The sequence below is a fragment of the Protopterus annectens genome, chromosome 17.part0, assembly GCF_019279795.1.
Source record: "Protopterus annectens isolate FY-2018-M chromosome 17.part0, PAN1.0, whole genome shotgun sequence".
NCBI lineage: Eukaryota > Metazoa > Chordata > Ceratodontiformes > Protopteridae > Protopterus > Protopterus annectens.
In genome coordinates this window covers 754328563-754342073 of record NC_056751.1, presented here as the reverse complement: position 1 = coordinate 754342073, position 13511 = coordinate 754328563, and the positions used below count along the sequence as shown (strand labels likewise).

The 13511-nt window shown below is 43.5% G+C and overlaps 1 protein-coding gene across 2 annotated transcripts in view; it reads right to left on the bottom strand.

Moving 5' to 3' along the window:
• Window positions 1–13511, bottom strand: part of LOC122791611 (nucleobindin-2-like) — a 917099-nt gene that overhangs the window by 397741 nt on the left and 505847 nt on the right. For both annotated transcript variants that reach the window (XM_044059400.1, XM_044059401.1), the window contains exon 7: window positions 3946–4036. In XM_044059400.1, the coding sequence (XP_043915335.1) occupies window positions 3946–4036 (91 nt within the window). The remainder of the gene's footprint in view (window positions 1–3945; window positions 4037–13511) is intronic.

Sequence of the window (13511 nt, the reverse complement as noted above, 5' to 3'; positions counted from 1 at the left end):
AGAAGGGGATGGAGATGCTGAAGACCATCTTCCCAGAGCCGAAACTACTTGGCCACAGGATCCCAGAGGCCCCCCCCCAGCCCTCTGCTCCAAGAGGGAAGTCAGGGCTAAGCTGTCAAATGCCGATGCTCCAAGGGGAAGCAATGGCTCTGAAAAACTTTGGAATCTAGGTCAACTACTTAGAGCCGATGTCAAGGTTTCAGCTCTGACAGCCACTCTGCCCCGACACAGTCAGAGCCGAGCAAATCAGGGAAACTGTCAGAGTCAGAGAGAGAATCACTATTGGCTCCAACACATTGAGTCTCAGGGCATTAAGAAGCTAAAGGTCTAAAACTTGACTGCCTGCCCACAGACCCAGTAGGGGACGGGGCTGGTAAGAACCCCATCTGGATCTGTAACTGAAGGAATGCTTCATTAATCTGCCACATTCTGACTCAGAAAGGCTGTAGGAGGACCTGACAGATGATGCTGTAGAAGGTGGCCTGGGTGAAGTCTTAGGAGAGCTCTCTTTAACGTGAGAACCTGGGGTAGGAGGAGGAGGATCCAAAGGCAGGGGAGCACAGAGCAGAGGAGACGACTGATTGGACTTGCTCAGTTCCAAGGGTTTGGAATCTGACACCCTAGCAGCCTTGTCTGGAGGCTCATCCAAAGAAGCAGCAGACTTTACTGGGGAACGTTTTCTGTGTTCCCTGTCTTTTTTATTTTATTTTTTATTTTACATTTGTTGACCGGGATGGTCCGACTGGATACATGTCCATTTTCAGCGGAGAAGCATTTATGCTTCTTAGAGGGCAGTTGAGCCCCTGATGTAGGGGCCCCTGATGAAGAATCTGCAGATGGGGTTGAAGGAGGTAAAAGGCCCTTCAAAATAAGTTTATTTTTCCTGTCAGCCAGTGCTCTAGGGTGAAACCCCTTACAAATGGAGCCGGAGGCTTCAAGGTGAGCAGGGCCAAGACAATATATGCATTTCTTGTGGGTATCAGATAAGGGAATCTTGTGCCCACAGGAAATGCACTTTTTAAATCATAAAGGCTTATCCAACACTCTACACAAAAGTTAGAAAGAAAAGTGGAAGAAAATTCTGTCAAAGAAAATGCTAATTTATCACAAAAGTCAGTGGACAGAGATGCTTCTAAGAGCAGCAGGTGTTCGAAAGCAAAGCAAAAAAGGAAAGGGAGGGGTACTGAACTGGTTGGGTGGTTAAAGCATGCCTCCTCCCCGATCTACTGGTTTAACTAAGAGAATGCAGATGAGAAACAAGCCACAATTCTAATCTTCAGAAGTCTTCTGGGAGGGGGGGGTAACTAACAAGAAGCGATCTCGTTATCCACAGTCTGTCTATACAAGGCTCTCCGTGCAAAGTGCAAGATGACAAGCAAATGCAAAATAAGTGTCAGGTTGCAACATGACAATGCCTGGGCCAACACACACTCAGATGGTAGTTCTGTCTATGATAGGTCCCTGTACGGCCCACCATGGTAGTTAAATACTGTTCTCTAAGGCTGTGCACCCATACACATGATGACAAGTCCCACTAGATATCAAAAGTGCAAACATTCAACAAATGGTCTACTCTACAAGCTCAACTAGAATGGGAGAGCCAGCAGGAGTCTCACCTATCCTACCAAGAGAGTTGTCCGCGCCTCTGAGAAGGCCAAAAGCCAGTTCTCTAATTCTGAGTTTGACCAGACAGACTTTGGTGTGGAAATCTAGGTATCACTTGGCATAAGCATGCCAGGTATTGCCATACTCTAGATACTCCGTACAGATCCTTAGCTTCTTGGCGTACAACCTTTTGGTAAGCTGATGAAAACTGTTGGACAAAGCTGTGATCTATCCCCAGCCTTCAGGTTCTCTATCTCCCGTCTGTCTGGCACCAAGCCAGGACTGAAAAGTATTTGATCCTAATGACCCTTGTGCTGGTCAACCTCCACCTTCACACACACACACACACACACACACACACACACACACACACACACACACACACACACACACACACACACACACACACACACACACACACACACACACACACACACACACACACACACACACACACACAAATACTTATTCACTGTCAAACTTTATTTATTGCTTTTGTAAGCCATCTCTGTGTTAAAAAGGAGTCTGTCTTTAGGTTCCAGTGATGGCAGAAGGGTCCACAGAGCAGCTCACTTACCTGGTTAACAAATATGCTTAAGGTTAAGACATTCAAACAGCACATGTCTTTTTGAAATGCAGATTGCTTATTCTGTTTCTAAACTATGTAAGAATGAAGACTGGGTTTCTTTTACACCATCTATGTGCTGTGGAAAAACCTTCACCTTGCTGTGACTTTCAACCTAAGCCACAGCAGTTTCAGAATAAAAACATTGCGTGTCATAAATGCTTCAGCTCTCCTAATAAAAGACTACAACATCTTAGAACTGCACTAAGTAACTTTTACACCTCCCTTTTTTTTGCTCCATCTCTCATGACCTATGCTTGTATTTTTATATACACATATCACGTTTGCACATGTGGAACTTTCTGCTTCCTCTGCTACAGTTGTACTAATTATAAATTATACTTCATTTTCTACTTAACTGGATTGTGTAGAGCATATCTACAGGCAACACCTGAAATAGTTGCTAGTGATAAGCACACTTACCTTGTCACTAGATAAATAAGGATAAAACTGCCAAAACAGCAAAATATGGAACACTACAGAAGTGCTGTTTTCATCTACAGATGCTTCACATTTCAAGGACCCCTAGTTAGACATGCTCTTAGAGTCACACAGCTTGTGTCACACCTATGGAGGGATGTGGCAAAGTCATTCGGGGGAGGGAGTACTGTTGTAAAACAAAGCCTTTCTTACTAGACTAAAAGTACTTTGGATTTAAAAACATCTTCCCACTTGTGATTTTGTCTTTTTTGCTTCTAGAAAATTCTATTTGGAGTTAATGCATTAGAAGCCTTGTGTTCTTGCCAGTGTTATAACCATTTCTGCTGTGAAGACTGCAAAAACAGCTTCTCATAAACCATGTTCACAGACTACAAACCATGTTCTCAGACTACAGTACCAGACACTTCAACATTCAATAAACCTTGGTTTTGTGGAGACCTACCAATGACTACAAAGATCCCAGAAATTCATTTTTAAAAGAACTCTTTAAAATGAGGCTCAGTTTGAACTACCCTTAGACTTAAACTCAGTGAAACACATCTGACCCTTTTATGTCAAAAGGTCAGCAGAAAAGGGAACTTCCAGGAAGTCATCAGACTGTACCACTGCACTATGGTCTTTACTGCATTTCAGACTTCTGTTCAGAGGGAGCAATATTTTTTAAACTGGACTTCAGGGTGCTGCAGACAGGTTTATGTCCCCATAAGGAAAAAGATAAGTAAGGGCTAGACGCCTTGCTACATGTGCTCTTCCTGTCACCTTGGAATACGGCATGAAGACAAACACCAAGGAAACAAAACATTGAACTAAGCATCATAGGAGCTCATTCAAACTCAACATGCTGAGCACTAGGGAAGCAAAACAGGAAAGAATGCCAAACAACGTGAGAAATCGCTGTATTTTACTTACAAGCGACAATGCAGGGATCATTTTATTGGGAGAATAATAAACTCTGGGTGGATGGAATTTTATGTACGAGATAAAGAGGCATCTAAAGATTACAACACTGCAGCTAAATCCCAACAATCTGATCAAAAATGCTAACAAAAGGCTATTGTGGAAGAAAGGATAACATGAGTGAAGAATACACATCAAATGCAGGGAGAATTAATGCCACAAATACACAATGGATTCCATCACCCTTTCAATTTTATTTTAAGAGGACTGCTTCCAAGGACTGGATATGAACAGAGAAAGAATGGAAACCACTTCACACATTTGACCATTTTCACTTCATTTTCATTTATCCTGCTACCAAACCAAAGTGCACTTACCATGGAGGTTGAAAAATGTTTTGGGGTCAAATTCATCAGGATCTAAACCATCTGTCTCTTCCCAAACTTCCTTTAGTTGATCACGGCTTCCCTATGAAAAGAGAAAAGAATGCAAAATAAATATAATCATTAAACCACCATAATCCATATACTAAATACTTGCATCATCTTAGGTGAGTACAAAAGCAGCCAACACTTGCCAGCAAAACCCTCAACCCCAAACTATTATTTTTGTTCCTTTAGAAGGAAACAAACAACATCCCACACTAACAGAACAACGCCTGCCACTAAATACTGAAATATGGCACCATATTCAAGCTTCCTTCAGCATTCCTTGGGCTATAAGAATTCTTGTAAAAACAAGCGTTTCCCCTACTGTTCTCTATAAGATATTTAGCATTCCCATCAAGATGAAAACATTTTCTAACTGGTATCATGAGTCACTAAGATCATCCCAACTTTATTCATGTGAGCTTGGTGGACAGACTCTCTTTCAAGAAACACACTTATAAGCCAGTACCCTAAAGTGCTACACTGCTTCACCCCTCTAATACCTCCCTTCTCCTACATGCAATCCTCTCTCATCTTGACTACTCACTTATGCATCTACTCGCCTCCCCTTACGTCATGCACCATCTCCCTACAAACCTCTTCTACAACAGTTCAACATGTAAATATGAAACTGAAGTTTGGTAACACACAATGTGTTTGTTACATCCTATTCTGTTAATAATCCGCATTCCAAATGGTATCATTTAGATGCCTTTCTTTTTCTGCCATTGTTAGAATCATTCAGCATTTACCAAAATAACTATCAGTTGCACTGATGACCAAGTCTTTTTCTGCCCAAGCCATAAAATAAAAATAGGTTCTGCTCAGATGGTTTGGAGTTAGTTTGTAAGTAAACAAATAGTGTGTCTCTGTGTATGTCTCGGGTCATGACTCCAAAATCTCAAACCTTTCCTTCATGCCCATGAAAAAGACAAAGCTTGGTGATGGTCATTAGCATAATCATTCTTATTCTGTGAAACACACTACTCACTACCTTTGCACACCTCTCAACTTTCACTTCCACAGTTAGGGACAATACAAAAAAGGAAAGACACAAATACTTTTTAAATGCTGGTACTATTAAACTTCTCAAAGTAATTTCCAATTTTAAGAGGGATGGAGCAAAAGTCTGAGGAAAAAAAATAGGGGTGGTTTCTTAGACCCTTCCTGTACCCTGGCTCAAGACATTTTTAAAGGCAGATTTTTTTGTTTGTTTGTTTAGGTCAAGGAATTAACTGTACAGCTGGCAAACCCTAAGAGACATATAAAAATGTCTTTACACACAAGCATGTAATATAAAGCATAAAAATGAAAAAAGTAAAGCTGTGCAAGTAAACTTGCTATAAGAGCAGATGTTCGAATAAATCACTGCTGCAGTAAACTTAGCTTTAGGAGTTATATCCTAGCTAGGATACACAGCCGGCTAGCATTACAAAGGCACAGGCTACATTCCAGACATGCACCCATTCACAGCCGGCTAGCATTACAACGGCAATAGGCTACATTCCAGACATGCACCCATACACAGCTGGCTAGCATTACAAAGGCACAGGCTACATTCCAGACATGCACCCATAACCAGCCGGCTAGCATTACAAAGGCACAGGCTACATTCCAGACACGCATCCATAACCAGCCGGCTAGCATTACAAAGGCACAGGCTACATTCCAGACATGCACCCATACGCAGCCGGCTAGCATTACAAAGGCAATAGGCTACATTCCAGACATGCACCCATACACAGCTGGCTAGCATTACAAAGGCACAGGCTACATTCCAGACATGCACCCATACACAGCCGGCTAGCATTACAAAGGCAATAGGCTACATTCCAGACATGCACCCATACGCAGCCGGCTAGCATTACAAAGGCACATGCTACATTCCAGACATACACCCATAACCAGCCGGCTAGCATTACAAAGGCACAGGCTACATTCCAGACACGCATCCATAACCAGTCAGCTAACATTACAAAGGCACAGGCTACATTCCTGACATGCACTCATAACCAGCCGGCTAGCATTGCAAAGGCACAGGCTACATTCCAGACATGCACCCATAACCAGCCGGCTAGCATTACAAAGGCACAGGCTACATTCCAGATATGCACCCATAACCAGCCGGCTAGCATTACAAAGGCACAGGCTACATTCCAGACATGCACCCATAACCAGCCGGCTAGCATTACAAAGGCACAGGCTACATTCCAGACATGCACACAGACTACTGGTGCATGAAATCCCAAGGGAGAAAATCAGTAGTCTGGATGCCAAAATCTTCAGGGCTTTCTTGCCAACAGAAAAAAAAAATTTTAAAAAAAGTTACGGTCCCGATAAAAAAGTTATGTTAGGAATAAAAGTCATTTTCTTGGCAATGCAACATACAAGATGAGGGGGGTGGGGCAGCTACTGCAGCAGTAATTTATTCAAACATCAACTATTACTGTAAGTTTACTTACACATCTGTACTACGTTCATCATATTGATCACTGCTGTTGTAGCCTTAGCTATATGGGTAGACTATCCTAGCTTAGTACATTTGGGAGGTGGAAGGAGAAGAGTGCAGGAGCCCCTGGACAATGGTCCTAACAAAGCCACACCTGGACCTAGAGAAGGAATTAAGCTTATAGTGCTTTGTTAAAGTGCGTACAGAGGACCAAGAGGCTGCCTCTGGAAAGCTTCTACAGTCTACCCTTTTCGTCCAAAAAAGCCAAGGCCCTGGGATAATGAATACTGACCCAGCCTAGAAGTACCTTGTTATGTTGGGAACAAAGAAACAGCAGGATACAACTACCTGGAAATAGCCTGTTTTGACACGGGCTGCTCTTTTTTCTTACTTTCATAGGAAATCAACAGCTGCTCAGCTTTCCTGAAAGGGTTAGTTTTGGCAAGATAACACCAGAGGTACATGCGTATGTCCAGAGTATGAGGAATCCATTCTTTTTTCTGGTTGTGGAATGTATACAAGGAGAAAGATGGCTTCACTCAAAGTAATCTCTAAAACCACTTTAGAAAAAGATGAACACTTTGTTCTTAAGGAAACCTCAACCTTACAGAACACAAACAAGGGTTGATTTAGCAGAAAAGCATGAAACTCAGATACTCTTCCTGCAGATACAAGAGCAATGAACATGCATGTGTATATTAACTGAACAATTAATCTTTGACTCTAATACAACCTTAGGCACAAAAGGGTTAGTCCTTAGAGGGAAACTGTGGAAGATGAGGTATGGTCTACATGAAGACAGTCACTAAAGTTTGGAAACTCTACCAGCAGAAGTGATCACCACCAAAAAAACAGTTTCATGTATGAAGTTGCAGAGCAACTGATGAAGCAGGTTCAAAAGGAAGGTTGAGTCAGTACTTACAAAACTAAGTTGGGGTCCTAGTTAGTCTTGGGGATGGAACAGAATGTCAGGGAGCCTCAAGAGAAAGACCCCCTTTAATAAAGCTCTGCATAACATAACAGATATGAAGGAATGAGAATCCTGTTGAGGTATGGATTTGGAAACTGCTGCCAGTTGTACCTTGATAGCCGAACAGCTAGCACAGGCAATCACAGAGGGATGTCAGAAACTGAAGTACCTTAAAGGAAGGATGTTTGTGAAGGACTCATTTCATGAGAAGCCTACAGTGCAAAACATTGCCATTTTCTGCTATGGATCTTTATAGTCGATGCTTTCTGTGAAGCTAAGAATTCTCACCATCTCCTAAGGGTGCAGGCAAAATTCAAGGCCATTACTGACAGTGCAGAAACAAAAGCAGTGAATTTCAGATTTTGACGACCTGGTTGAAGCTTCCCAGGCCGATGGAACAGAAGACCCATACTGGCATCTAGAAGCCAAGGAGGCTCCCAGAAGTGAGGCCTTAGCAGAGAAAACCAACAGTGCCTGGGGTCAGAAAGGAGCAATGAGAATGATCACTGCTCTGTGTTGTAAGGATTTCTGTAGGACTTGGAGAATCAAAGGCATGAAAGAAAAGGTGTGCAGTAACTCGGGAGGCCACTGTTTGACATCAGCATCTCACGGGGACCATCCTTCTGGAGAAACCAAGGCAAAGTAAGTGCAGCTTGAGGTTGACCAGAAATGTAAAAAGGCTGAAGTATGCTCCAATGGTTGAAAATGGTTTGAGTCTCCAATGGATTGAGAGACCTCTTGTGGGGCATAAGAACTGTCCTGCATAGCCTCTCATCAAGACAGTTGGTCTTCCTAGAATGTAAGTTGCAAATGAGACATGGTGCAAGTCCACTGCCATTGCCACACTCCCAACGTCCAGACCCAGAGGGTAGGACCTAGTCCCTTCCTGCTCATGTACCAAGTCACCATCTCACACCCTGAGAGAGGAAATCCTGGAGTCCCTGCAAAGCTAGAACTGCCCTCAATGGCCTCGGAGGGACTCGGATACCTTGGACCATCCCTCCCATGACTATGTTCACCAACCCCCCCCCCCCCGAGAGGTGTCAATGGGGACAATCTCCACCAAAGCAGGAAGGGTGAATAATTTCCCAACTTGAACAAGAGGAGAGGAGATCACCAGCACAGATTTCTGCATGCATTGTCCAAAATAATGACACTGTTCAGATATTCCTTTATCTGGGACCACGGATTTTGGAACACCTGCTGCAAAATCCTCACGTGAAAGTACAATTGTGTAAAACCTTATGTCCTTCTCTTCACTGTTGCAGTATTTATTACATTAGGGAGCTCCTGCCAAGGGTGGCCTGACATCCGGCCAGTATACCGAAGCCTTTAGGTTACCTTAAGATATGCCATACATCACATGTATGCTCCTTGTGTACTGTAGGGCATAAAGGTGAAGTCTGGACATACCATCCTCAGAACTGAGAGCCCCAGTAGAACCTCCAGTCCAAGGAAGAGAGAGGTAAATCAGTACATCCAGAAGAGAAGTGGACCGGGGATGGAGGGAGAGAGGGAGTGAATACTGCAACAGTGAAGAGAAGGACATCTACCATTATAGTAAGATTCTACAAAACAGTACTATGTCCTTCCATTTCACTGTTGCGGTATTCATTACATTAGGGAGACTGCCAAAGCACAGGGGAATATTTGGGAGGAGGAAGGCTCAGCAGAGTCCTCTAGGAAGCCATGAAGGATGGCCATAGCAAAACCAGCTCTAGTTCTGGAAATTCCACCCAACTTGCAGTGCTTGATAAAAGTATGCACAGAAGTCGAAGTAGCTGCCTCAAGAATAGAGTTAGAATCAAACCCTTGAAAAAAGCAGCAGAACACTTGACAGGAATGACTCTTAACAGTATAAGGAAGGTTCTTACCGTGAAAAGAACAAAAAGCAGCAGCATTTGAGATCCAAGAATAGTCAGCATGAATATACGTAGCTAATCCCAAGGACCAGAGAAGAAATAAACAGCCAATCAGATTTCCTAACAGTCTTATCCAACAAAAATCCGAGTTGTCTATGCACATCCAACATGTGCAGCACCTTATCACTTGCAGTTTCCAGAGAAGGGAAAAAAAGAGGACAGATGGATAGACTGATCAAGGGACAACTCATTCACCATATTGGGCATAAAAGGATTAGTACGCACGGACACGCTACCCTTATGAACCACCAAAAAAAGGAGGAAATGCAATAAGGGCTTGAAGCTCAGACACTCATCTGACAGAAGGGCTAACAAAAGTGCAATCTTCCAAAAGCAATGTTGCAAGGAAGCTGAAGCTGCAGGCTCAAAAGGAGCCAGATTAAATTTTTTGGAAACAAAATTAAGATACCAGGGAGGAGGAACAAGCTTCCTGGGAGGCCTAAAACGAAGGATGGCTTTCAGAAATTTGTTGGCCTCAAATCTAGAAGCTAAAGGAGGAGAATAAGGCAGACAAGCAGAGAAAAAAAGAAGTTATGTACTCACCATAACGTTCCATGTGAGTTGTTCATCTCGCATTCATTCTTACTGATGGTTCGGAGCCGATCCTCGGCTCTGACTCAGCTAACTGCAAAAGCTCGAGGTCTTCAACCAGCTTGACGCCAACTCCCTATCCCATGATGCACCTTGAGCTTCCCTCATATCTTCTTTGCTGCCAACTGGCTACTTATCACTACTAATATGCCACTCTAAGAACTGGATAAGAAACAATACATCATGATCTAAATGAAATCTCGGTCCTCAAGAAGTCTGGATGGGGATTGGAGGGTGGGACGTAAGAATGAAGGCGAGATGAACTTCTCACATGGAACATTATGGCGAGTACATAACTTCTTTATGCAAAGTTGTTCTATCTCGCCACTCACTCTTACTGATGGGTAGTGTCCCAAGCAACATCTTTCTCAGGTGGCTCACGGGAGAATGTTCTTCAGGACAGTGGAACCAAAGGAAGCCCTGTCTACTCTGTAATGAGTGATGAAGGTACAAGGCCTTGACCAAGTAGATGCTGCACAAGTAGTAGCTAATGGTAACTTAGCAGTGAAGTCTGAGGTCGATACAGCTCTAGTAGAGTAGGCCTTTATTTTATGTTGAAATGGAGTATTCAATGAACTGTAAGTGAAGGAAATACAATCTGATAATCATTTTGATAAAGTGACTTCCGTCACTGGAGCACCTTTTTTTGACTGAAAAGGAGACAGAGTTATTCTGTTTTTCTAAATTGTTTGGTCCTGTCCAAATAAAATCAGAGTTGCCTATGATCAAGTTTGTGCAGCATGTGTTCCACCTTATTCGTATATTTAGGAAAAAAAAACAGGCAATTCAATAGATTGGTCGAGATTTGTCTCGTAACAAACTTTGGGTAAAAGTGATGGATTCATTCTGAGTGAGACTCTGTCAATATGGAAAATCAGATAAGGAGGTTTGATGGCCAAGGCCTGTAACTCAGAAATCCTCACAGCAGAAGCAATGGCTATTAAAAATATGGTCTTCCGCGACAGATATTTCAAATCACAAGAGGAGGCTGGTTCGAAAGGGGGTAATATTATTTGGAAAATAACAAAATTTAGATTTCCATGGCATGGCTGGAGCTTTGATGGGTGGTCTCAAATGAACAGTACCCTTGAGAAAGGCTTTGGAGAGTGTGAGACATGACATTAGAACCCTGGACACCAAGATGAAATTTCGAGATTGCTGCTAATTGAACTCTAATGGTAGCTGCAGCAGCTCCTTCATTGAAAAGGTCAGTCAAAAACTCCAGAATGGATGAAACTGAAGCTAGGTATGGGTCAATATCATTCTGAAATGCCCATATAGAAAATCTCTTCCATTTACTAAGATATAACTTTCTGGTAGATGACTTATGAGAGTATGTTAAAGTATGCTGAGCGGCAGCGGAGAGGTTGTGAATCCTGGCTATGTTTGGAATTGGAGCAGCCAAGATGTCAGTTTGAGGGAGTGAAGAGAAGGATGGAGAGCCCCTGAAGAATGAGTCAGAAGATCCGGAACCAGGTCGAGAATCCAAGGTTCTTCCAATATAGATGAGGCTGAAGGAAGGGAAACCAAATTTGAGCAGGCCAGTAAGGGGCTATTAAGATGATGGTCCTTCCCATAGTCTTTGTTTTCTGTAAAACTTTGGGTTTTAGAGGAAAAGCATAAAGGAGACCCAGGGGCCAATTGTGCACAAGTGCATCCCTTGAGGCATCCCCCTGCAGGGGTATTAGGGCAAAGTAGCTGCTGCATTTCGTGTTTGTTGGGGTTGCAGAGATCGCAGCAAGGCTAGCCTCATCTGCGGAAAATCCTTTCCGCTACTTTTCTTTAGGGACCAATCGTGAGGCAAAAGAATTGTCCTGCTTAGCTTGTCTGCTATCACACTGGATCTCCCCGGGATATGCGTTGCTATCAGAAAGCGCTGGGTGGAAGTTGCCCACTGCCATACTCTCAGGGCCTCTCGACACAGGGGATAAGATGTGGTTCCTTCTTGTTTCTTTATGTACCAGACCACTGACATACTGTCTGTCTGAATTGCAATCATTGTCAGAGGGAGAGAGTCTTGAAAGAACTGCAGTTCTAGAAGTACCACTCTCACCTCCAGGACATTGATATGCAGATGAGCCTCGTGCTTCTTCCACGTGCCTTGGGCTGTTCTTCCCTAATAATACCCCCCCACTCTATCAAGGAAGCGTCTGTGGTCACCGTGGCTATAGGAGTGGGTAGAACAAAAGGGCGGCCTATAGTTACTTGGTGAGATGCAGCCACCACTGAAGGTCCTTCTTGAACATAGTCGTTATTATGATTTTGTGTGACATTAAAGTTCCTGAAAGGACCATTAAAAGCACAGGAGCCACTGTAGTACTCGCATATGCATTCGACCCAGAGGAATGGCAATGATCGCTGCCATCGTTCCTAGCAATTTGAGTACCATTGAGACCGGGGCTTTTTCCTTTGGAAGCAGGTCTACGATTTGTTTTCGTAAAAGACAAAACTCTTTCTGGAGGAAGGCTTAAAGTCATTGTGACTGTATTTAGCTTTGCTCCCATAAAAACAGTCTGTTGTGATGGTGACAAGGCAGATTTTTCTGAGTTTATGGTAATACCCAACTGGACTGCAGAGGTTTAAAGTTGTGTCCCTTGCTTGTATGAGTTGAAGCCTGGTGGTGGCAGTGAAGCGCCAGTCATCTAGGTATGGAAACACCTGGAATCCCAAACGCCTCAGGTGAGCCGTGATTACTGCCATGCATTTGGTGAACACTCTGGGGGGCTGTAGTGAGGCCAAAGGGCAGAGTATGAAATTGATAACAACCGGCTCCCAGCTTGAGGCGTAGATGATCCCTGGATGGCCTGTCCATTTTTATGTGGTAGTACGCATCCTGGAGATCTGTCGAGCACATCCAATTGTCTTTTCCAAAAAAAGGGAGTATTGGCTGTAGCGTGTCCATCCAGAACTTTGTCTTTTTTACCAACTTGTTTAGTCTGCTGAGGTCTAGAATGGGTCTTGAGTCCCCCGTTTTCTTTGGAACCAAAAAAAATCTTAAGTTCCGGATCCTCTCTGGTCTGCTGGGACTGGTTGGATGACTTTTTTGCAGCAACCTTTGAACATCTATGGCTGCTTGTTCTCTGTGACTGGGTGGAGCATCTGGGATGTTTTTTTTCATTGGGGGGCGGTGTGGCAAAGGGAATTAAGTATCCTCTGGATAGGATACTTTGTACCCAGCTGTTTCTTGTTATTTTTTAGCCAGGTGTCTAGGTACAAAGAAGAAAGTTGTCCCTCGACTGCCTCCACAGATGGAGGCGGGCCTCCTCTCAGGAGCGCTGATAGGGCTTCCCAAAGAACTGATCTTTGTCACCCTGATTCTGAGGACCCCCTCTGCAGCATGGTCGGCATCAGAGGGGTTCACCACGAGTGTCCTGGAAAGGCCCTTGAGATTTACAGAACCACATTCTCCCTCCCCCCTTACCTTTGGGGTAAGGTCTAATAGGGGTGGAAAAACATACTCGGACAGCACAGAGTCCTTCCATCTTTTTCACTCCTAGTAAGAGTTTCACTTTTGGTTCAAAAAGGGACGAGATGTCGAAAGGGGTGTTAATAAAGGAAGACTTGAAGGGTTCCACAAAGGAAC